Source organism: Notothenia rossii (assembly GCF_949606895.1).
Source record: "Notothenia rossii genome assembly, chromosome: 4".
NCBI lineage: Eukaryota > Metazoa > Chordata > Actinopteri > Perciformes > Nototheniidae > Notothenia > Notothenia rossii.
The window spans coordinates 64,597,741-64,621,250 of NC_136902.1; the positions used below are offsets into that span (position 1 = coordinate 64,597,741).

The window sequence follows — 23,510 nt, forward strand, 5'->3', positions numbered from 1 at the left end:
TAATTTAATTGATTGTTTGTATTTTCCCTGCAGACAAGGCCAGCGTGGACCGCAGGATCTCAGCCCTCTGCTACTGCACTGTTACACTATACGAGTAGCAGCCCACACACACACACACACACACACACACACACACACACACACACACACACACACACACACACACACACACACACACACACACGGACCACGTCCTAAGACTAGTAACTACCATCCTCACAAAGACCCTGATCCTCCTGTAGCAGTTCAAGCACTTTTCATTTGCCAGTTTCATCTGTACTGGCTGCATCACGGACTGAGCTGTGACCAGCGACTGATGCACAAAACAACCAAAGATGATCCAGTAACTAAAGACTGAAACTGGATGTGGACACAATGCATGCACCTCCATGTGCATTTTTCTTCCTACGCCATGATGGTGAAAAATCCATCTGATCAACATAAATATATATAAAAAAACATATTTCCATCTTTCAGGATATTATTGTTTTTTACCAGAAGAACAAGAGGATGGACAGGACTATGACACGGCCTCAAGAGACTCCCCCTGGAGCAGTTTAAAAAAAAAAAAAAACCTGCTTACCCTGTGATATCAGTTGTTATTTACTCTGTGTTTAAGTTGTTATTGTTCTTATTTATTGGTTCAGAAGAACATGGAGTCTCCTGCCTATTTTGAAATAACCTCAAGTATTGGAGCGGAAGGAAATCAAGCAGATGGCTGATCACTGTAACAAATCCAACAATTTTTACGTGAAACACAAACAGTTTTCACAGAAAATGACAGCCGTGTGAGCAAAGGAACCTGTAGATTTGATATGTTTTTAGCTCAAGCACTTTACTGTGGAGAGGTGTGTCAGTATAAAATCTGAAGGTATACATGTGAAGGCAGGGGAACGATTGCTCCTGCACCCACCCCTCAATACTTACTGATTAACTGAATGCATACATTTCCCATAAGGCAGAGCAACCAGGGAAACGGTTATCTTAGACGAGACAAATTGCCTAGAGCTCTTCTTTTAAGATCAAATAAATGTTCTCTTGATGGCCGATTGAAATTATTTTTAGCCATGGAAAGACAATTTAAGTCTTTACCATTTAAGGTGCAGTTGTTGATACGATTATTCACACAAAATGACATAGCAGGGGAATTTTGATTGGCTTGTATCAACCAGATGTTCATTTTCCACTCGCAACAAGAAAACATCTAAAAACTATTGACATGTATTTCCCTCGTTACCCCGTTTTGTAGGAATGTAAATGCGTTCAAAATATACATAAACATGACGACTTAATACGTTTAATTTTACTAAAGGAATACAGCTTTTATGTTCCGTCAGTATCTGTAGTATTTTTTTTTTTTAACAAAACTTGATGTTTGCAATCTTGTAAATATTTGTATGTGGTGCATGTGATGATTCCCTTCCCCTCTTTTCGGGAGGGGCTGTGTGTGTTTATGGGGTGTCGGTGACGCTGTCAGATGGCCTGCCTGTCAGTCAAAGAGCACAAATCTTTATATGTACATAGCTGAATTTGATACATTTTATTCATGTCTGCCAAGGGTTTTTTTTTTAATAAGAGAAACCTTTTTTTGGCACAACAGGGGTGTGCCAAAGAATAGACTCTAACTCGTGGCAGCTCTTTCCGGAGAACTCTTTCTATCAGGACTGTTTGTTGTTCAGATCAAGACAAATATTTGCTTAGTGGCAACGTTTCTGAAATAGATACTAATTTCCCAATATTGTACTTGATTTGTCACAATCTGCACTGCCTAGCATCTGCTCTGTCTCTTTGCCTCCCCTCATCTGCTGTGCTCCTAAAAGTGTATGTACTGTAAGTATGTATGAGTCGGTGTATATAGACACACTTGCCAGGTGTGCATTAAGGCCAGTAGTAAACAGTTAGTGATGGAACAGGAGGTGCCTTCTTCATGTGAAAGCAGACGAAGTCCTACTCCTCTGTACAGGTGTGAATACATTATTTTTCTGTGTACAAATGTGTATAGATGCATTCACAGGCACCTTAGGCCTGTTTCTCTCATGTACTCTTTTATTTTTAAAAGACATATCTGGGTTTACTTCGTTCTCGTCATGAGCACTCTGAACCACACAAAGCCTTTTACTGCACACGGAGTGAAGAGGGAAAACAAAGGCTGACGGAAACCCGCCCCAATCTTCGTTCTGTACCATTTGTGTCCATGGACTGTAACTGAAATTGGACTGTTTTAAGATGGAGCATGGGTACTACTGAGGCTACATTTTTACCCCGTTAGAACCTCTAGAATGTTGAATGTACTGTATGTACCCCGTTGTTTTGTGCCTCTCCAGCTTGATCTGAATGCATTTAGAAGAAACCTGCCGTCAGTCATGACCCTGAAAATGCAACACTTTCAAGCACCCATTTTTTTTTCAGAGAAATGTTAATGTTACACTCGTGTCCCTCACTGAGGGCTGTCAGTCTTTGTTCTTTATATAACCCAAATGCAGTCTTTGTTATTAAAAAGAGAATACATTAAAAAGCGTTGCTGTGTTTTATTTTTTCGAGCTTGGCTATTTTGATGAAATGTTAAAAAGGTTTATATATGGAGATAATGACAATAAATAAATGATTACGATTAATATAAAAAACAAGTAACCTTTTTGTCCTTTTAACAATTCAAGTAAATCTCATTCATCAACCCCTTTTCCAGAATTCCATTAGCTTTCAATATTTCCACAAACAATTTATTTTTATAACCTTTTCAAATAATTAGCATACATTAGAGAACATTTGCAAACATTATGGAATAACAAAGTCATAATTAGGTACTCATTACCCATGTGTCTTGTTATAATCTACGTTTAGTGTTTGTTGCCGCTGTCCAATCTGTTTTCCATGAAATGTCCCAATCTACCACATATCTTCCTTCATATGTATAACATATAAGGTTCATCAACAGTGTTATAGACTGCATTTATAAGTATATCAAGTATGGATAACACTGTACACCATTATCTGTATCTGTTCAACTCACATTGTCTGTGTTCCTATCCAGTGCCTTTATTAAGCCGCGAACAAATAATTAGGATACTTTTTGCAAAACAGGATAATTTTTTTAAATGTAAGTTATGATAAGTAGATAAACAGTCAACATTGTGAGATAGTAAGTCATAATAATGACCTACAGGATTTTCAAAAATCCTTAGTTGCTGAAATAGCTTCCTTAGATGGGCCTGTTAACTTCCTGCTACATTGTTGTTGTTATTGTGATGTAGGGCGGTCAGCTGATTGTATCTTGAAGCTGATTGGTTATTTCCTTGATGGACACACCTTCAAACCAATTGCTGACGCCGTCTGGCTGAAGCTAACGACAAACGCACGACCTCATAACTTTGTAACTAGGCTAACATCGTCAACAATTAATACTAAAAGGTAAGGTGTCGCTTACATAGCTGTTAAAAGCGTATTTATGTTGGGTTTTTTCTATGGCGTGCGTTAACTATTTAACAATATGTTTGCAATGCTATGCTGTTAGCTAAAAAGCTAAGCCAGTCTGGCTTTTACAGCAAAGTTACTGGTTAATCTAGTATAGCAAGTATTATTAGTGTTTGCTTTATAGTGCAATGATAGCTCCAACAAAGGTAGGGCTGCACAAAGTATGCACACTAATTTAAGTATTAAAGTTATTAAATGTGTATGCTATGTAGCCTATTACAGCTAGCTTGTATGAGCTATGATCATACATTAATTGTCAGGGTTTTATTGTTTATCAGCAAAGGAAATGTACATAATGCACTTGTATAGCAAATAAATGTCATGCTATTACTTTTTGTGACATAACATTAGCCATTGAAACATTAATTGGTCATCTTTTGGTAGAATTAGCTTTTGTCTAAATGTCTTAATCAACCTGGAAGTTAAAGTTGGCTTCGATGGAATTGAATGCATAGGGTGAGGGCCTCATACTGTTTATATTCTTTATTAAAGATGTCCCGGGAACAGCTGGCTGTACAGCGGGCCAGGAAGTCCTTCCAGACAGGGAAGAGCAAGCCTCTGGAGTACAGGATCCACCAGCTGAAGAGCCTGCTCCGCTTCATCACCGAGAGACGCAGGGACATAGCAGATGCTGTCAAAAAGGACCTTGGCAAGGTGGATAAGTCCCACTGTATACACAGAGACCAGTTTTAAGCTTTCAGTGTGTCTAAATACTGGCAGCTCACTGGACCGCAGGTTGCATTATCCAACATCGTTCAAACATTCAATGCAAAGATACATTTCAGTCTCTATTGAACAACATATTCATTTTCAATTGATTTTATTCACAAACATTTAAATATTCAAGTAACATCATACGTCATGGTGGGGATTTGTGAAATGGGACACCCCGTTGAGCTACTCGAAGATTAGGGGACCAGACCCTAAACAGAAAATATTTACAATATATGTCACTTACCGATCAAATTGAGCAATGTTATGTAATATACACACACATTACAAGCTAAAGAGCACATAACACAAACTAAATTAAATCAATTTGTCGTGTAATTAATACTTGTAATTACTGCCATGTAGCTTTTGAACTTTAATAAATAATGTTCACCAATTTAAACAAGTTCCAGCACAACAGATAACAACAAATGAACTCTGGACTTGATTCTTCTGCTTTCAGAGTGCAAATGGGACCGAGCTGTTTGAGACCCTGGGACTGGAGGGAGAAATCAAGCTGGCTATAGGGAAGCTGGCAGAGTGGGCGGCTCCTCGGCCGGTGGAGAAGAACCTCCTCACCATATCAGATGAGGTCTACGTGCAGCCGGAGCCTCTGGGGCTGGTGCTCATCATCGGGGCCTGGAACTACCCCTGGGCCATCACCCTGCAGCCGCTGGTGGCAGCCATCGCTGCTGGTACTGCATTTTCCCATACACACTCACAAGAATCAGAATCAGAAATCCTTTATTTGTCCCGATATGGAGAAATGTACGGTATTGCAAGAGTATAGTGCAGATTAATTAAAAAGAGTAGATATTATATGTTATATAAAAAAGTAGGGACACATTTTAATAATAAAAACACAATAAGTGAAAAAACAAATAACAGATACACAATGCTGATACCGTTTACAGATTGAAAAATAAATTGAAAGAAAAATAAAGTGTAAATTGCACTAGGGTATTAGTCTGGCTTTGGAAAATCAAACAGGGAGAAATACATCACAAATGATGTATAACTTATTAAAAAAGATTCTATAGAGCAGAATGCAATGCAGCCACAGTGCGTGAGTAGTGTGGCTGCAACAACATTCATATCCCAGTTTCCAAAATGCAGTTAGTTTGCTATGTAGTAGGAGAAACATGTGAAAAGAGTATGCAAGCAATCCAGACCCTAAGACCCAGGGGCAATCTTATGGTGTTAGACCTGTTCCATTTTTCTAACATGGCATAAGTATGACAGTTGACAGTGTAACAAAATGACTACAGCGGCACAAGGGTCAATAATGTGAATGACCAGATTTGACATCCTTTAGGAGTTTGTTCTCACGTCGGATCCATCTTTAAAACACAACGCAGTGTCGGGGAGAAGACGGTTTCTACGAAATATAAGTTGTGCAGTCACAACTATTATAAACCAGCACTCCCTCCCAGTGAAACACTGCAGGCATGCAACTAACCATTGTTTTAATCATGATTTATCTGCAGATTATTCAGTGGTTCAATTGATTATTCAAGCAAATAATCAAAGTCAAAGTCTTTACATTTCTTGTTTTTGTCAATCCAAAACCTACAGATCTACATTTTTGCATTCAAATTGACTTTCACATTGGGCACTACTTTCTGTGGATCTACTCATTCTTGCAGCTCTAAAGGAGTCCACACCTAACGTCTTGTCACTCGGTGCTTGTGCTTACAATTAACAGGCAGCAACATTTTTCCACAATAATTAATGAACTATAACAGATTGACTCAGGAAGTTTGGCTAAGTGATTTAAGGGCCCTTATAACCCTTTTGGGGGTTTTACCTTTCCTCTGGTGTGTTATGTAGGGTTTTGTGCATATGAATGGTCTGCGAAGGCTCAAATCCCAAATTGTATTTTCCCCGTGCCTAACCCTGAAAATCAGCAGAACAGGGCCCCTTTAAGGCTTATCATTGTGTCTATGTTTTCTCTCTCAGGTAATGCAGCAATAATAAAGCCGTCAGAGGTCAGCTCTAACTCTTCCAAGGTCATGGAGGAACTCCTCCCTCAGTATCTAGACAAAGTGAGCCTGCTGTTTTTTTCTGTATGAATGATTTCACCTTTATCTTCATGTACCTTTATTTAATGGCTGCGTATCCTCTCCCTAGGATCTGTTCCCTGTGGTGACGGGCGGAGTGTCAGAGACCCAGGAGCTGCTGAAGCAGAGGTTTGACCACGTCTTCTACACAGGCAGCAGCACCGTGGGTAGAATAGTGATGGAGGCCGCGGCTCGCCACCTCACCCCAGTGACCCTGGAGCTGGGGGGGAAGAGCCCCTGTTACATCGACAAGAACTGTGACATCAGCATGGCATGCCGGTCAGTCTGAAAGCTTTACATAAATATCAAACACACCGCAGTGGGGAAGCAGCTTTTGAATGATTTTTCCCCCAATACAGTCGCATCACCTGGGGAAAGTTCGTGAACTGTGGCCAGACGTGCATCGCTCCTGACTTCGTCCTCTGTGAACCCTCCATCCAGAGCAGAGTGGTGGAAGAGATCAAGAAATGCATCAAGGTTGGTCTAAATGAGTTTCTACATCAGAGCAAGTATCAAAAGTAAGAAGACAAATATTCAATGTAAAAGACAATAAAAAAACATTGAGATATTGCTAAACACCAAAGTAACTATAACCATACACAAAGGAGGAAACGGACACACACACACACGCACACACACACTTGAATCTTTTGGAAATCACTTGTCTTTTGGTTTTAGGGAGGGAGGGTAAATAACAACAACAAACAAAATAAAAATACAAAAAGAGAAAAAAACCTACCTAATTACTACCTTAGACTAAACACAATACAAAGAAAAAGATAGTTCATAAATCCTTAATTAAAGGAACAGTCATAACTTAACTGAAAATGTATGCAGTTTATTTTCAGAGAAAACTAAAATAATAATGACACATATCAGGGGGAATCTTGTTCTAATCAGAATAAGCATGAAACACAAACACTTCCTGAGATACAAAGGGGACAGAGCCTCTTATTGAAACATTTGAGATATAAGAAAAAAACAATTAGCATAGTAATAGAATCAAAAAGAAAATGGATAACAGTGGAATTGATGTGTTGTATCTAGATGAATGTAAGGTTAGTATGTTTGTTTTTCTCCAGTGTACCATTTGCACAATATAACTGATTACAAACTAAGAATAAGAGAACAAAGATGTTTCTGTGTGTATTTTCCATGTTCAAACAATATAAATCATAACTTCATACATTGTTTTGCACAACAGAGAAACAGGCGTTAGGAGGAGATACGTTTATACGCTTACCACTAATGATCCATACATTTTCCTTAATGCGTATTTCATGAATCATTTTTCCTATATTTCACACCTTGCAGGAGTTTTACACAGAGAATCCCGAAACCTTTGAGGACTACGGACGCATTATAAACCAGCATCACTTTAAGAGGCTCATGGGTCTGATGGAGGGGAGCACAGTGGCTGTGGGTGGAGGCAACAATGAATCCCAGTGCTATATAGGTACATGGTGTGTTTGAGCCATTTGTTCTGTCAGTTGGGACACGCATCTTAAGTGGAACCGAATGGATTGTTTTATATTTTGCTGGTGGTATTTTCAGTGTGCTTTTTATACCCAAACATGTTTTTGGGAATATATAGTTTGGTGTAGTGATGACACATTTGTATTGGTCAACCTTAGCATTGCAAGGGCTACCTCGACACAAAAGCAATGGGGTTTTCCATTGGATTTTGGAATATTGCAGAAAAATAAGTTCTATGGTAATCATTTCCACATATTAAGAGATTTTATGAAGCGTAAATGCATTTTCAAGAAAGTAAATGGCTTTTTAAACAAACTACATGATGGGTCAGATCAAGTCTGTCATTTGACTTGCATCACAGCAGCTCCATTTTCCACATCAACAAGGACAAATATGAAAACACAACACAGGAAAAACAAACCGTCAACATAACATCGCAATCACTGAGAGAAACATGCTCAAAGACTTCATGTCAACAACGCTTGCAAGCCACAGGTGGACTCGTGTCCGTCTCGATGACGTTTAGTAGTCTCATTAAGTCACCTGTTAGCATACGCTTTTTCGGGCATCCAACAAGTAATGCGTTAAAACAACCATTATCTACATATCATCTTTATTGCACTGATAGGTAATAGCATGTTAGCTAGAGAAATGTAATCAAGATTTAGTTGTTTGGGTTGGTAGCTGAAGCAGAGCCAAAGTGGTCGGGATTGTATCTGTTTTTAAAGACAACGGTTTGATAAAAGAAGCAGTTTAATCTGGTTGAATCTTATTTATCAAAATGGGTGTAGTCACAGGTGAAAATAAGCTGGGATATATTTGCAGGACAGAAAACTCATTATATTTTCTCCAACCTCCCTGTGATTTAAGTGTAAAATGTTCACTACATCATAGTGGTTCCATACACAAATCCTCGCCAAGATACACAAAACTTGCAACCACATAACCCTACACTACCTGTATATAAGGCAGTATCCACAGCATAAGCTTGAGCCTCTTCCTTCTGTGTCCCTGCAGCCCCCACTGTGTTGCAGGATGTGACGGGGGAGTCTAAAGTGATGAAGGAGGAGATCTTTGGGCCGCTGCTGCCCATCATCACTGTGAGCGGTGTGGACGAGGCCATCCAGTTTATTAACGAGAGAGAAAAACCTCTGGTCTTATACGTCTTCTCCAACGACAACAAGGTAAACACATCACCAGAAGACATGTTTCTGCCATTATTCAAGTTGACATTTTTACTAGCTCATGTTGATAAGATTTTACCCACGATGCTGTTTTATTGGCTTTCTTATTAACAGCTGATCAAAAGAGTGATAGCAGAGACGTCCAGTGGAGCTCTGCTAGCTAACGACTGTCTGGTGCACTTCACTGTTAGCGCTCTGCCTTTTGGAGGAGTTGGTAAGTGTTTTAAACATCCTTTTTATTTAGAGGAGTAAAGCTGAGGAACATTTGTAGCTGACTTCCTCCCCCGCTTGTCTCTCAGGTAACAGCGGTATGGGATGCTACCACGGCCTGCACGGTTTCAACCAGCTCAGCCACCTGCGAAGCTGTCTGATCAAGCAGCTGAACATGGAGGCATTCAACAACATGCGCTACCCCCCCCACACAGACAAAAAGCTGGGCTGGGCGCGCTTCTTTCTGCTCAAGCAGCTGAACGTGGGCCGGCTGCGGCGCATGGCCCTGCTGGCCGCGCTGGCCGGCCTGGCAGCATTTGTGGTGCAGGTAAAACATCTGAAATCCACCTGCCCAGTCCACAGAGGAATCAAAGGGATCACTTTGATATCCATAATGTATTGTTCTACTCTTGTGTAGTTCCCTGGAAAGAACTATTCAATTTGGTAGTTATTAAGGATTCAAGATTTAAAGGGTTTATCGTTATATGCGCAAAAGATACAAGGTACTTGTTGGCGATTAAGTCTTCAGTCCCAGGCTCTGCCAACAGTGCAATATATACTCAAGAAAGAACTAAGAAAGTAAACTTATGAAGAAAAAAATATGGCGATTAGTGAAATTGTGCAAGTAACCTGCAGGAATAAGTAAACTATGTACATGTAAGAAATAATGACAGAATAAATAATGTAGATTCTATTATTTTGATGTTTGTCATATTTAGGTCATTGTGTTCAGTTTATAAGAAGTTTTCCAAAGGGATTTACCTAAAATAAGCACTAAAATGGAATAGATTATCTATTTTCTATTCATAAATGATTGGCACCTTTCATTCTCTGTGTTAAAATGCAATACTTTCCTGTAGACTCATTTCCCAGTGAGTAAAAGACTCAAATTTGCACTAACAATTGATAAACGTGTATTAAATTGGAATGTACCAGTTGAACACAGTCTTGATTTTTTTCCTCATAATAATTACTAATTGAATTATCCAATTACAGATTCAAATCAGTTCTTTCCAGGAAACTATGGTGTGTAAATAAAACATCACCATGCTTTATTTTCAGATCAAAAACAGGAAAATGCAATAACATCGTTTTTTGAGAGTATGACAAATATTAAATACACATTAAGCTATCCATCAGTTGTTTCAAAATACCTTACCTTTAGATCCTTTACCAGTATCTCATTTATTTTTGATTTCATACAATAAAAAACTGAAATAAAACACGAGCAACAGAGACAAATGGTAACAGTAAAGCTTTGTTTACAACTTCTCCTCTAAAGCCCCGGCCACACGAGAACAATAACTGTCGTATCTGCTACAGTTCACTATCAGATAGACGGTTTGGCCAGACGAGGCCGACATGGAAACGCAGAAAACAATAACTATAACGGGTCCCAAGGTGGGTAGATCTGCGGACGAAACACTCTGGGGGGGCAAACGGCTCCGTGTTTACGCCTATAAGATCATGTCCTGATAACGATGACGCAATAGCCCCGCCTCTCCCCACCTCTCCTGCTCAGAGATTAGCTGCTGGGCTGTCAGAAGAGGGGGAGTAAAAGAGAGGCTCCGTTTTGTATTCTTCTATTAATATATAGAGTCGTTATCAATTTGTTTTAAAGCTCAATAAATAACAAAGAAGACCTTTGACCGGCACTTTAATAGTCCAAGATGTGTGTAAATGTAACGCACAGAGAATTATGTCAGGGGAGGGGTCTTCTACAGTCTTTCCTGCCCTCCTCAGAGTGTGCATGTCCTACAGAGTGAGCAGCTTGCAGCCTATATGCTTCTCAGCAGAGCATATGTTAGTTTGCACTGCCCATTTTCTTGGCTGTGGCTGCAGTGAACCAGATGGTGATGGAAGATGGACTCAATGATGGCCGTGTAGGAATAATTTTCTTTGGAAAGTTTATGGAAGAACTTCCTCTCCTCGAGCTGATTTCTGCCTCCACTCGAGGTCCTGACTGAAAATCTACAACCACTGTCAGAGTGTTGGGCTCTTATTGTCCTGACCTCTCCACCAGAGATGAGATCAGTGGATGTGGAGTTGTTCGTGAACTGCAGGAGCTTCTGTATGGGGAGAAGAGCAGAAGGGAAGCAACATCGCCTTGCTGGTTGTCTGCGAGTCAGGGACATGTTTCCCCGGGTCTACTTTAGGTCTAGATACACTTCTTCTCTTATAGATGTGTCAACAAAAATGAAACCTGATGTCACTGCAATTTGTTCAAGCTCATCAGAGCCTTTTCAAATTGATGAAATACATGCATTAACATGATGGATTCTTAACCCCGGTGGTCAGGGCCGGTCTTTGGCATAGGCGACATAGGCTGTCGCCTAGGGCGCCAGGTCTCGGGGGGCGCTGCGCTGGTAGTTCTGGGAGGAAAAAAAAATGTTTTGACTGTTTGGCTCATCCTAATTTTCAGCCTTGATGTAACAACATTCATAATTAAGTCAAGCTAGCACCCTTTTCACCCTGGTTACACTATAAATTTGCCCTGTACAATGGGCGCTGAAAGTGGGGGATGTTGGCTTATCAGGCGCCCGCAGCTCAGCCAAAGTTCGAGCGAGAGAGAGGGCGCGCTTCGGTACCGCGGATTGTTGTTGGATTGAGGCTGATAACTACAGCTCAGTGAGGTAAAGGACTCTGAGTGTTTAGATAGTTCACTTTAGTCTAAGTTATCTCAGTGGGTCTCAAATGTTTTGGTCACAATTTATGTTAACAAATATTTCCAAGGCACACCTTTATAATTATTAGGATAAATAAAAACAGGTTTGAAAACCATTCCAATGTACACTATAGGACAGTAAACCAAAAATATCATTTTAATCTGGAGATATTAAAAAAAATGCATGAATAAATAAATAAATGTTAACTCGGTAAAATAAGATATAAATGATCAACAAAAATAAAATACATTACATTTATTTGTTATTGGGGTAGGTTATTGGTTATGTTCTCATACTTATTTGGTTATTAAAATGTAAACCGATCTTTTTCATATGGGTGTTTGAGTTGTACCCCCTAGATCAGGGGTGCCCACACTTTTTTGGCTGGTGAGCTACTTTTGAAATGACCAGCTAACCGAGGTCTACCAACCAAAAATAAAAACCCAAATTGCAAGGGTTGCTGAATAACACGTTTTATTTTTACATGGGATAACTACAATAGGGCTGCAACAAACGACTAATTTGATTATCGTTTAATCAATAGATTAATGAAACGATTAATCGACTATTCGGACTACTACTGTGTGCCTTGCACAATTTCTCAAACGCTCTTATTTAGCCATCAACTTTTAGATTTAGTTTGAGGTTGTTTTAGGCATGTGGAAACTAACAATGAAGACAATAAAGATGAATACTTGATTCAAAAATACATATATTATTAAATTAACTTAACAAATTGTGAACAAAATTAACATTGCTTTTTATTTGAATTAAATAAATAATATTTCACATCAAAAGAAACAACAATGTTTTAACAAATCTTATTAAATAATCTGATGACAGAACTGGAAACAGAATAGCTGAAACTTTAACAAAATAAATAACTCAGTTACCTCTAATCATTAACCCATGTTTGTATAATGTAGTTAACTCCGTGTGTTGCTGCTAGCATACATAACACCTGACGTGGAAACGTTACTCGTGGATGGGGCTACAGAGCTACTCGAAAGACAGTCGAACCCGGTGCATTCCTCCGTCCGAATGTGGTGCACTTTTGCTAAATGTTTAGACAAATTGCTCGTGTTACCGCCCTTACATGCTAAACACTTTTGGTGACGAGCATTGTCCACCTCAAGACGGGTAACATGTAACCACACCTTGGAGCGCTTCTCTCCACCATCTCCTCCGTGTGTTGCTGCATGTAGCAGATGCGTGTGTGTAAACTGCCCCGCCCCCTTGCAAACAGACGGGGGAGAGAGAGATCTCTTCTGGATTGGAAAGATAGAAAATACACCGACCATAGACGCATTTGTTTGTCTTTTTGCATGTTAGAAACGAGTTGGCGACACTAAGACTAAGAGATAATGTTTGTGTAGCAATAATACATGACCTTTCTCTTTCTCAACTCGCTACTCGGAGGGAAGTCGCTGTCATATGCCTTGTGAACACTCCGATAATGCCTCTCCACGTTACCTTTCTTTGGCAGAGCGACGCTTGCTTTACAAATAAGGCAAATAACCTTTGAATGTGACATCACAAAAAAAGATTCTCCCTCCCATTCTGTGTGGAAGTGGTATGTCTTTAGCTTTTTGCTCGTTCCCGCACTCATTTTGTTGTTTGTCTCTCCCGGCACTTGACTGATTTTGTATCGCTTTGCATTCTGTGTTAACAGACTGGAAAGCAATAGGTCGCTTTTTCTGTCAATCAAGTCAACTCCTGAATTAAGTGGCAGGGAGGCCAAAGGAGGAGGGATCAAAACCTGTTTTGTCTATTTTAACGGAGCTGGATTTTTTTAAATTTATGAATGACTCGCGATCTACCAGCATTGCCCCCGCGGTCGACCGGTCTACCGCGGTCGACGTACTGGGCACCGCTGCCCTAGATCTAGTCTCTACGGAGCCCTGGAGGGTTCATAGAGACAAATAAATAAAACGTGGTCACGTTTTACTTTCTCGTTCGCACGCTTTAGTAACTTGTGCGCACGAGTTACTAAAGCGTGCGCACGAGTTAATAAAGCGTGGCCTCGTTTTGTGTGTGTGTGTGTGTGGGGGGGGGGTGTGTGGGGCATTTGTTTATGATAGTATCGTTCGTTCCGGTGCACTCCGGCAGGACTATCGCACATCGATATTAAGATTAAACGAATTTATTTCACTTGGGAATACACATATACTGTAACTATGGAGAACCAGATTTGTGTAAATTACTGTTCGTGGTAATTTGAAAACAAATGCCGGTGGTGTCGGACACACACAAACACACCGAACACGCACACAGAACGGAGCTGAGCACACACACACACACACACACACACCGGTAACAGGACATCTCCTTCATAAAACGAGGGGGAATACTCTGGTAGTTCGATGTGTGTGTGTGGTTAAACGTAGCAGCCTCGATCTCTATTCAGCTGTTCTAATGAAGGGAAACGCAGTGAAGTAAACAGTAAAAGGCACAGCTCTTTGCAGCTGGTGCTGCTCTTCTCAGATTATCACAAACATGGAGACGCGTGCTGACAGCGCAGCGTCATACTTCATGAATGAATAGTGTAAATAGCAAATCCTGCATAGTAGGCTACAGGCCACTGGTGCCTCAGAGAATTCATAAAGTGAAGGAGGTTTTCCTTCTATAAAACAGCTGTGGGCAGCAGATACTGTGAGTCACGGACAGGAATCCCTCAATTTAAATAAAACGAGGCCACGCTTTATTAACTTGTGCGAACGAGAAAGTAAAACGTGGCCACGTTTTATTTATTTTCCTCTCAATGAACCCTCCAGGGCTCCGTAAGTCTCTAGTAATTCTGCTCAGATTGAAGCATTGTACTTACTAGGGCACCAAAATGTCTGGGACCGGCCCTGCCGGTGGTGGTGGTGATGGTCGTTTTGGTGATGGTGGTGAAGCTGATGGTGATGAAGACAGTTCTGGAAAAAGGAATGTAGAGTGTGATTTTGTCACGATCTGTCTGTGTTGTGTTTTTTCTTGTCTAGATCTTTCTTTTGTTTTCTGTCTGCGTTGTGTTTTGTCTTGTTTAGATCTTTCCTTGGTTTCCTGTCTGTGTGTGTTCCCTCCTACCTGTTCCCTCCTACCTGTTTACTTGATTGTGTTCACCTGGTGCCCCTGTGTTTTCTCCTCCCTCCTCACCTGTCTCTTGTTTCGTTGATTAGTCTTGTGTGTATTTAAGTTCTGTTTTTGCTGTCTGTCATTGTTGGTTTCTTGTTTATCAGTGACTGTGTTCACAGGGCAGTGTTCTGTTTGTCCGTGTTAAACCTTGAAATAAAGGTATTTTCTCTGTTCAATCTGCATTTGGTTCCTGCCTGTTTCACTCACCCTAACAGAAGAAACCAACCAAGGATGGGCCCAGCAGATCCTTTTGAGCTGGAATTACTCCGTTTTTCCTTTTCTTTGGCTGGCTGCTCTGATAAGTGGAGGCGCACCAGATGGCTGTGGAGAAACCAGGTTTAGTGAAATTCTTACCTGGCTGGATTTTGGACTTCCTCTCGGTGTGTGTGTACTGTCGACAGTACCGACAGTATGGGTGGAATCAAGATGGACGGAAACAACTCCTAGTTTTGATGATTTAATCAAATCTAAATGGGTTGTTAACCTTAGCAAAAAAAAAGGACAACAACAATACAACAATTAGGATCACACATATCCCATACACATTAAATCACATTCAGTACAATAATCACACTTACTAGTGGCCTCTCCTGATTCCTCAATCTCAATGACATTCATTTATGTCCCCCTCTATTTATAACACATCAATAAACCCCGCGAATCTCCACCCAGATTTAAAGTCACACTCACATAAACTGAACCTGATTAATTGAACCCTCATACACCCAGCACAAACCATGAGTTTACAGCACACCTCCCACTTGGCCCCCTTGTCGGATGACCCAAGGAGGTCACCAACCTAAATAACCTTTCTATGGTGGTGGTGTCTGAGGAGGTTCCTTCTTCTTAGTTCTCCACTTCGGAATCTTCAACGACCCCGAAGCCAGGTCCCCCCGTAGAAGCACAGGTTTTACTTTTCTGTTGTCCAAGACTCTTGCCTCCCACTTTGCTTGACCCGCCGCTCGGCCTCTTCTAGTCAGCCATTTCTCTGCAGCTCGCCGGACCCATGCGACCACTCCACATAGTCTAGCCAGACTGCTGAACTTCTCTGGTTTCACCAGGTTCACAACAGCAATGCTCCGAAACGTTCCTTCCGGTCTTCTCTCTGTCAAGACTGAAGCTTCTTCCCTTTCGGAGGTTTCAGTCTCTTTGGGTAATTGTGGGACGTTAAGATATCGTCCACATAACTGTCCTCCTCCAGGAACCTGCGATCTTCCACCATGTGCGCGAAACTGGGCTGCTTCTCTGTTTTCAGGAAGGTGGCCTCCACTCCTCTTCTGTTGTTTGGAAGTGAGGCTGGGTCCTCGGCCCATGGGTAAGATGCATCCCTGTGCGGAGTCAGGCAGTCTTCATCTTTGGCCATGTAGGACAGCCCCTCTTTAATCACGTCCAGCTCCCTTTCTTCTGCCAGGGTCATTTCCTTTCCTCCTGGCTGGCATGTCCCGCAGCGACACCCACCACACCTGGGTTCACAGGCTGCACCGATGCTGTCCCACTTCCACCACTTGAGAACTTCTCTTCTTGTTGCAGTTGTATCCCTGGTCTCCGCCTTTACTTCCTGAGTCAGACTCTTGTTCTCTTCTTCCCTCAGGATCTCAGGACTCTCGACTACTTCTCTGTACTCCACAGCAGCTGTCCTCATCGAGCGAGCGAAGTGCGTCTCGGACTGGTGCATAGTCACTTTTATATTCTTGAGCAGACTGGGATGTGCTCCGCCCACGGTTTTACCTAGTGGGCCCTCCCATAAGACGAGGTCTCCAACTATCCTCAGTCTTTGTGGAGCGAGTCTCCCCTCTCTGTGACTGATGAGAAGTTCAACACGGTCTGGTCTCTTCAGTTCGTCCGTTGCAACCTCTGGAAAGAACCTCTTTAGCTGTTCAGGTCTGACGCTCCGATGCTCTTTAGCGATCTCCTCTAGTCCATAACAAACCAGCTCGTGAGCCCTCACAGTACCTTTGGGGGTCTTGAGTCTTACTCGCAGGAGGTACCTCTTCGCCTCGACTGTAATAGTCATTCCTCCAACTCCATGCACGACCAGAGTGACTTCTTCTCTGCTCAGACCGAGCCTGTCAGCCGCTACATGAGTGATGTAGTTGGTGTCCGATGTGAGGTCAATCAGAGCTCCGATCTTCTGCCCACGTTGGCAGTGACTTCCAACAGCATCATGATGACAGGGTGCTCAGTCGCTCTATTCTTCTCCAGAAGTCCACCTTCATCCTTCCTAGCGCTCCTTGTCACTGAAGTCTTGTTGCTGTTACTGAAAGCTTTCTTGATCTCCGCCGTCACCCCTGGGTAACATTTGGACAAGGCTAGCATTTGTTTTTCTGTTAGCTCGCTTACCCTCTCGCTGCCTTTTCCAAGTTTCCCCTTTGGAAGCTGTTCCCATTTTGGACAGAGGAGCTAGTGGTGGTCCGAGGAAGTCCTCTCTTGGCAGTCTTCCCTGTTGCAGAGGAACCTGTCTGTGCACTCTTCTACCCCATCGTGACATCCAAGATAAACGTGGCATGCTCCTACCTTCTTCACAGCAGTCTTTCTCTCAGCCAAGCCAAACCCCTTGAACTTCTGACAGATGAATAACTTGTTGTTAGGTTTATCCTCTCCACACACGATGCACTCACCTTCTGGAGTGTCCCTTCTGGTGGCTTTTGTGTAGGCATACTTTCTCTCGAACCGGTTTTGCGGTTTGTCCATTTTCTCAGATGTCTCCGTTATTTTAAGTTGTTCCAAGATCTCTAGAATTTCTTCTTGCTCCTTCAGGAACTTCAGAAGCGCATTGAAATGGTTGACTGGGGTGACACTGTTTTCGGGCTTAGCCTTGAAGATGACCCACCCTCGTTTCACCTGGTCGGGTAGCTTGCTTTCTATAGACCTAATCATCAGCGGGTGGTTGATGGCTCCAGAGTTCCCGAGGTCTGTGAGGTCTGCCAAAGCCTTTTCCACAGCTTGGATGAGGTCTATCACCTTCCTCGGCTGATCTCCTTTCACAGCTGGTATCGTCTCCAGTTCTGCGACGATCTGCATTGCAATCGTGGTCCTGCTTCCGTAACGGTTCTCCAATACTCTGAACATGTCTTAGACTGCACTGTAGCTGGCCAACTTGACATCATTTTTTACCTTCTCTTCCATGCTGTGTAGAAGCTGGAACTTCTTGACTTCAGGTGACCCGGACGGTTCTCCCTGCTTCTGCAAAGATTCCCAGTCCTTTTTCCAGCGGTGAAACTCCCTCATACTGCCACTGAACTTGGGAAGGCTTACCGGCTTGAGTCGTATCTTTGATATCGCTCCCATCGGGTTGTCTCTGGGTTCCGTGCCTGCCTCTTCCACTGCTTTATGCTGCGCTTTTATGAGGTCAAACCGTGCTCCTTCTGCTGCAATCTGAGCCTCGGCCAATTTAGAGCGTTGGGGCTGGTCTTGCCTTAGCTGAACCAGGGCGAACTGGGCGAGCTCATCCCCTGCTGCAATTAGTGCTTCCTCTGTAGCAATTTGAATCTCGGCGAGCTTCGCACGTTGGGTCTCGGCTAACTTGGTGCGCTCATCCTCTGCTGCGGTGCGTGCCAACTCTGCTGCGGTGCGTGCCAACTCTGCTGCACCATGTGCTTTGTTAAACTCAGCTTCCTTTTGACGCTTGAGTGTGTTTTTCCTTGTTTCCAGCTGGCGCACTATCTCTTCCACATCTTTTCTAGCAGTCACAGGAGCCCATCCCCTCCAAGTGCTGTGCACTTCCTTTAATTCCTTAATGAGTATTTCTAAATGTTTAAGCTGCTTTTCGTAATTCTCATAGCTCACCAGGTCAATTTGTGTCGCTTCTGCATCCTCATAGACCTTTTCAGCTTCCCCGATGGCAAATATCACTTTCTTTTCTCCATGCCTAGACCAAAGGTTTGCTTTAATCACACACTGACCTCTTCAAGCCTTTGGCTGGTCTCTTCATCCGTCTTTCCCACGTCTGCCCTCAGCTCTTCTGGTACTTGGTCCTCATCGCTATCAGCATTCAGAATTAATTGCATCAGGTATTGACTTTTGGCCTCTGTGACTTTGGTGGCGGCCTTGTGGACTTCACTATATTCTGTCATCAACTCCTCCTCCAACATAGTGTTCACCGTCTTTGTTACTGAGTTCACCTTACGACCTAGAGCCACCTTCGCCGTCGTCCGCAGGTCTTTCAGATGCTTCACTGTTTCCTCCCCCTTAATCATCTCTCTGAATTTAAGGTTGAGTTTAGCTCAATCTGTCTTGTCCTGGCTAGCTAGCTGGATCGCTAGCTGGTTAGCTCCGTTTTCTAGCCAACAGCTCCGTTTTCTAGCCAACAGCTTGGTGCCTTTGGCTTAGCTAGCCTCTCCTTTACTCCCTGGGTAGCTTCGTTTGCTAACCAATCGCTTGGTGTATTTGACTTTGATAGCTAGCTTGGGTTCGTATGCTAGCAACCTTCAGTCTGCTAGCTAGTTATTGTCTTCTGGCTAGTTAGCTTTATTTGCTGGATAGCTACTGCTTCGTTTTCGCTATGCTAACGCTAGCTTCTTTGGCTAGATAGCGCCGAAATATTAAATAATATTGCCGGCCCTATGTCCTGTCCCGTTGGGGGTCCCGCCGACTACTCTTCTGCCTGGGGTCCTGCCGGCCCTATGTCCTGTTCCGTTGGAGGTCCCGCTGAGAGTCCTGCCAATCCCATGTCTTGTTCAGTTGGAGGTCCTGCCGTCACCTGTCTCACCGGGGTTCCTGCCAACTCCTGGTCCTCTTCCGTGGGGGATCCTGCCGAAGCTTGTCCCGTCCTCCGGAGTTGTTCCGTCGTCGCCTGCTTCGCCTTCGAGCCCGGCCCCCTGAGTGCCGCGGTCTTCGCTCTTGAGCCCGGCCCCCTGAGAGCCGCGGTCTTCGCCCTCGAGCCCGGCCCCCTGAGTGCCGCGGCCTTCGCCCTCTTGCTCAGCCCCCTGAGTTCGCCCGCTGTGGTCTTCACCCCTCCATGGTCTCTGCCTTGCCCCCGGGCCATCCGCCCGAGACCCCCACCATGGACTCTGCCTTGACCCCGGGCCGTCCGCCCGAGACCCCCAACTTGGACTCTGCCTTGCCCCCGGGCCGTCCGCCCGAGTCCCCCTTCTTGGCTTCTGCCTTGCCCCCGGGCCGTCCGCCCGAGATCCCATCCAGGCCCTCCGCTGTGCTCCTGGGCTGTCAGCCCAAAACCCGTCCTCCAGACCCCCTCCACCCACCCTGGTGGCCCTAGTTTTGGTTTCTTGTTTATCTGTGACTGTGTTCACAGGGTAGTGTTCTGTTTGTCCGTGTTAAACCTTGAAATAAAGGTATTTTCTCTATTCAATCTGCATTTGGTTCCTGCCTGTTTCACTCACCCTAACAGATGATCTCAGTGGAAAACCCTGGGATCTGGATGTGATGATGGTTGGAGGGGAATGGGGCGTAGGAAGCTTGCATCGATTCAGCACTGGAAGGACAACTGAGAGAAGAAGAGAAAGGACCACCTTCAAGTTGGACAGCAATGATATAATTGGTTATTGGGAAGTCAGTGGAAACATCTGTTGGTTAACCTTGAAAAGATGAACACTCATAGTCAACTGACTGAGAAAAATCAAAAGAGAGACAAGAGTTTGTTGTTTTTTTTTCTCCAAAAATAAGTAAACATTTGTGCAGGTCTATATTATTTCCAGTCCAGTAACTTAATAACTGGAGGTGTAAATGTATCCTTCACGACCTATTTAGGTAATAGGGGAGGTGTGTGGCACAGTGGACTAGTTCGTTGGTGGTCGGATCAGGGGGTCACAGGTTCAAACCCCACTGCAGTCAGCATGTCGTTGTGTCCCTGGGCAAGACACTTCACCCCAAATTGCTCCTGTGGGGATTTCCCACAGTATTGAGTATGTAACTCGCTTTGGATAAAAGTGTTTAACAAGTAACATGTAACGTGTTGGTCCATGCTGTTTTTTTGTGTGATTTATTCAAGAACAATCAAATTGCGTTTTACATGTTTAATGTGTTAGATTTAGGGGTACTTTAGCAGCATGAAAAATGTAATGGATAGTGAGCAGTGAGGTGGTCATTAATGAAGAAAGAACACCGACATGGTTTTCAGGATGCCGGCGCAAAGTTTAGTTTTGCAGCAATAAAACAAGCTATCTACAAATATAAATTATTTCATTGGCTGACGCTTTAATCCAAAGCGACTTCAAATAAGTGCAAAAACCATAGAGATTCAAACTCCGATTTAACAAGCAAACTGCAGATATATTCACTTGAAGCTAGTCCTACCAGTGTAGGTGCTAGTGAATTAGTTATAAGTGCTTTTTTTAACAATAATTTAATTGACAAGGTAAAATTGAAACGTTTTCAGTTTGTGCCAGAAGGTATGCAGAGTTTCTGAGCTCATTCTACCATTTAGGAGCAAGGATAGCAAACAGATTTGTTTTGGAGGGGTTCCTCAGTCCCACTCACAGTGATGGAGTAGCAAGCTGATTGGCTGACGCTGAGCCAGAGATGGCACTCGAGTCCTGATTTTCGGGACTCGTGACTCGACTCGTGAATTCTCGCGCATGATGACTGACTCGGACTCGTTAATATTTCACCCACGATGACTCGGACTCGACTTGTACATTGAAGCTCCGACTTGGACTCGGACTCGAGCAAGTTTTGTCTCGAGTCAGATGTACTCTTTCCTGGCGTGTGCACCTGCAAGGAGTTCACGTAGGCTACTGGGCCCAGTCTAGAGATGTCCAGAGACACACACATAGACTGTATATATAGAGTGGCGAAGCGCCTCCCCTTCCGGTGGACCTCCATGGGACCTTATTTCGGAAAATGTTTGTATTGAAGTCAATGGAAAGACAAAGATTATCTTTCGATCCCGTTTGAATTGTGCCACGAATTACACATATGATGTTTGTCAATTTAAAAGATAATTTTGCAAGTCAAAAATTTTTTTTTTCGTAAAACTGTGAAGTAACATTTTTTTTGTGTGAAATGCTCAATGAACTACATCTCTGGTCTCGCAGAACAACACACGTCACCAAAATGGCCTTCACTACAAATAGTGACTACCATGGGCGCGGAAGGGGGGTGCTGAGGGCGCTGCAGCACCCCCTAGTGGCAGGCAGGAGGTGCGGAGCTCCCCTGTCTGAATTATTATTTGACGGTTATTGCTGCTCCCGCTGTGCATAATATGTGTAATATGTAGCCAATAAATTCCACATTGTTGGTAAAATAATATTTTGGCCTGCCCCGAATGTTTTTTCTGTAGCCCCGGACAATTCTACCTCAATAATATAATACATTAACCGTGCTTTACGTGAACCTCATCATGACAATAGAGAGGACTGCAGGAATGTAATTTCCCGTGTTCAGTGAATGCAACAGAGGCAAGACACCAGACCAATCAGAGAGTTGCATGGAAATAAAAGTGTGCTTGTGTCATTCAAGCTTGTGTGTGTGTGTGTGTGTGTGTGTGTGGAAATAGTGCATTTAGTGTGTGAGAGGTGCCAGCAGGGACCGTGTTGTTAGCATCTGGTTAGCTAGCTGCACTAACGGACATAAGGAGCTGTTTGTTCCACAACAAGCTGGAGGAGAGTCCTCTCCTGTCAGACTGAGAGACTCAGGTGAGCTAAAGCAGGGGTTGCCAAACTTTGCCATGCCAAAAACCCCCATATAGCATTATCATGTGGCGGGGACCCCCCTGATGCAATTTTTTTTTAAATGATGACTACATTATGATGGAGAATATGACCAATTAATCATACAGCTTAATACATTTTCTTAATATATATTTGTATTAATAATTAATAATCAGTTATTCTTCTAAACATTTTTTGTATTTATCTTTTGTTTGTCATTCATTACATTCATTGTGTCTTCTGTTATAAACATTCTTAACACAATATTAAACAGTAATATCAACAGTAAACATATTTTTAAAGTGATTTCTGTCTTTATAATATTATATAATTTTGAACAGTAATATGAACAATTAACATATTTTTAGCATTTTTGAAAGCTACTTATGCCTTAATAATATTATATATAATATTAAACAGTAATATTAACAATAAACATATTTATATTCATATATATAAACATCAATATTTGCTCTCATCCAGCTGCAGAGCGAAATATTCACTAGCTCTCACTTGCTCCAAAAGCTGAGCAGATACTCAGTTTCACTCTCAGTAGCGGCAGCTCGATTCTGATTGGCTTGAAGGGCGGTCGTGTGATTTAAAGAATATATATATATATATATATATACATATAAGTAAAAAATATTAAAAGATTGGCATCAAAGGATTCATAGATTGATAGATATGCAGTTATCAATAAAATCTAAAAATAAATAAAAAATGGAACTTTAAAAAAATAAAAAATTCCCCTTTCCCTCAAACTTTGCGTGACCCCCCTGGCGCCCCCTGGCGGCCCTCCGGGGGGGTCGGGGCCCCCACTTTGAATAACACTGAGCTAAAGGACTCTCTGAGGGTTTAGATAGTTAACTTTAGTCTAAGTTATCTCAGTGGGTCTCAAACGGTTTGGTCACAAATTATTCAAAAGATTATTTCCGCGGCACACATATGATCATTATCGTTATAAAAAAAACAAGAGAATAAAGGAAAAACAGTTATGAAATACTATAT

General features: G+C 42.6%; 2 protein-coding genes across 3 annotated transcripts in view; both read left to right on the plus strand.

Moving 5' to 3' along the window:
• Nucleotides 1-2,515, plus strand: part of ulk2 (unc-51 like autophagy activating kinase 2) — a 62,034-nt gene extending 59,519 nt beyond the window's left edge. The window contains exon 27 of the mRNA XM_079678725.1: nt 34-2,515. Coding sequence (XP_079534851.1) covers nt 34-98 — 65 coding nt within the window. The 3' untranslated portion in view covers nt 99-2,515. The remainder of the gene's footprint in view (nt 1-33) is intronic.
• A 760-nt stretch (nt 2,516-3,275) lies between these two features.
• aldh3a2a (aldehyde dehydrogenase 3 family, member A2a) overlaps nt 3,276-23,510 on the plus strand; it is a 30,682-nt gene continuing 10,447 nt past the window's right edge. Inside the window, exons 1-10 of one of the 2 annotated variants that reach the window (XM_079675888.1) lie at nt 3,276-3,408; nt 3,964-4,125; nt 4,646-4,877; nt 6,142-6,227; nt 6,313-6,521; nt 6,602-6,719; nt 7,557-7,698; nt 8,736-8,902; nt 9,017-9,116; nt 9,202-9,440. In XM_079675888.1, coding sequence (XP_079532014.1) covers nt 3,964-4,125; nt 4,646-4,877; nt 6,142-6,227; nt 6,313-6,521; nt 6,602-6,719; nt 7,557-7,698; nt 8,736-8,902; nt 9,017-9,116; nt 9,202-9,440 — 1,455 coding nt within the window. In that variant the 5' untranslated portion in view covers nt 3,276-3,408. Of the gene's footprint in view, nt 3,409-3,963; nt 4,126-4,645; nt 4,878-6,141; nt 6,228-6,312; nt 6,522-6,601; nt 6,720-7,556; nt 7,699-8,735; nt 8,903-9,016; nt 9,117-9,201; nt 10,245-23,510 lie in introns of those variants that run through there. The other variant, XM_079675887.1, reaches the window with a different exon arrangement.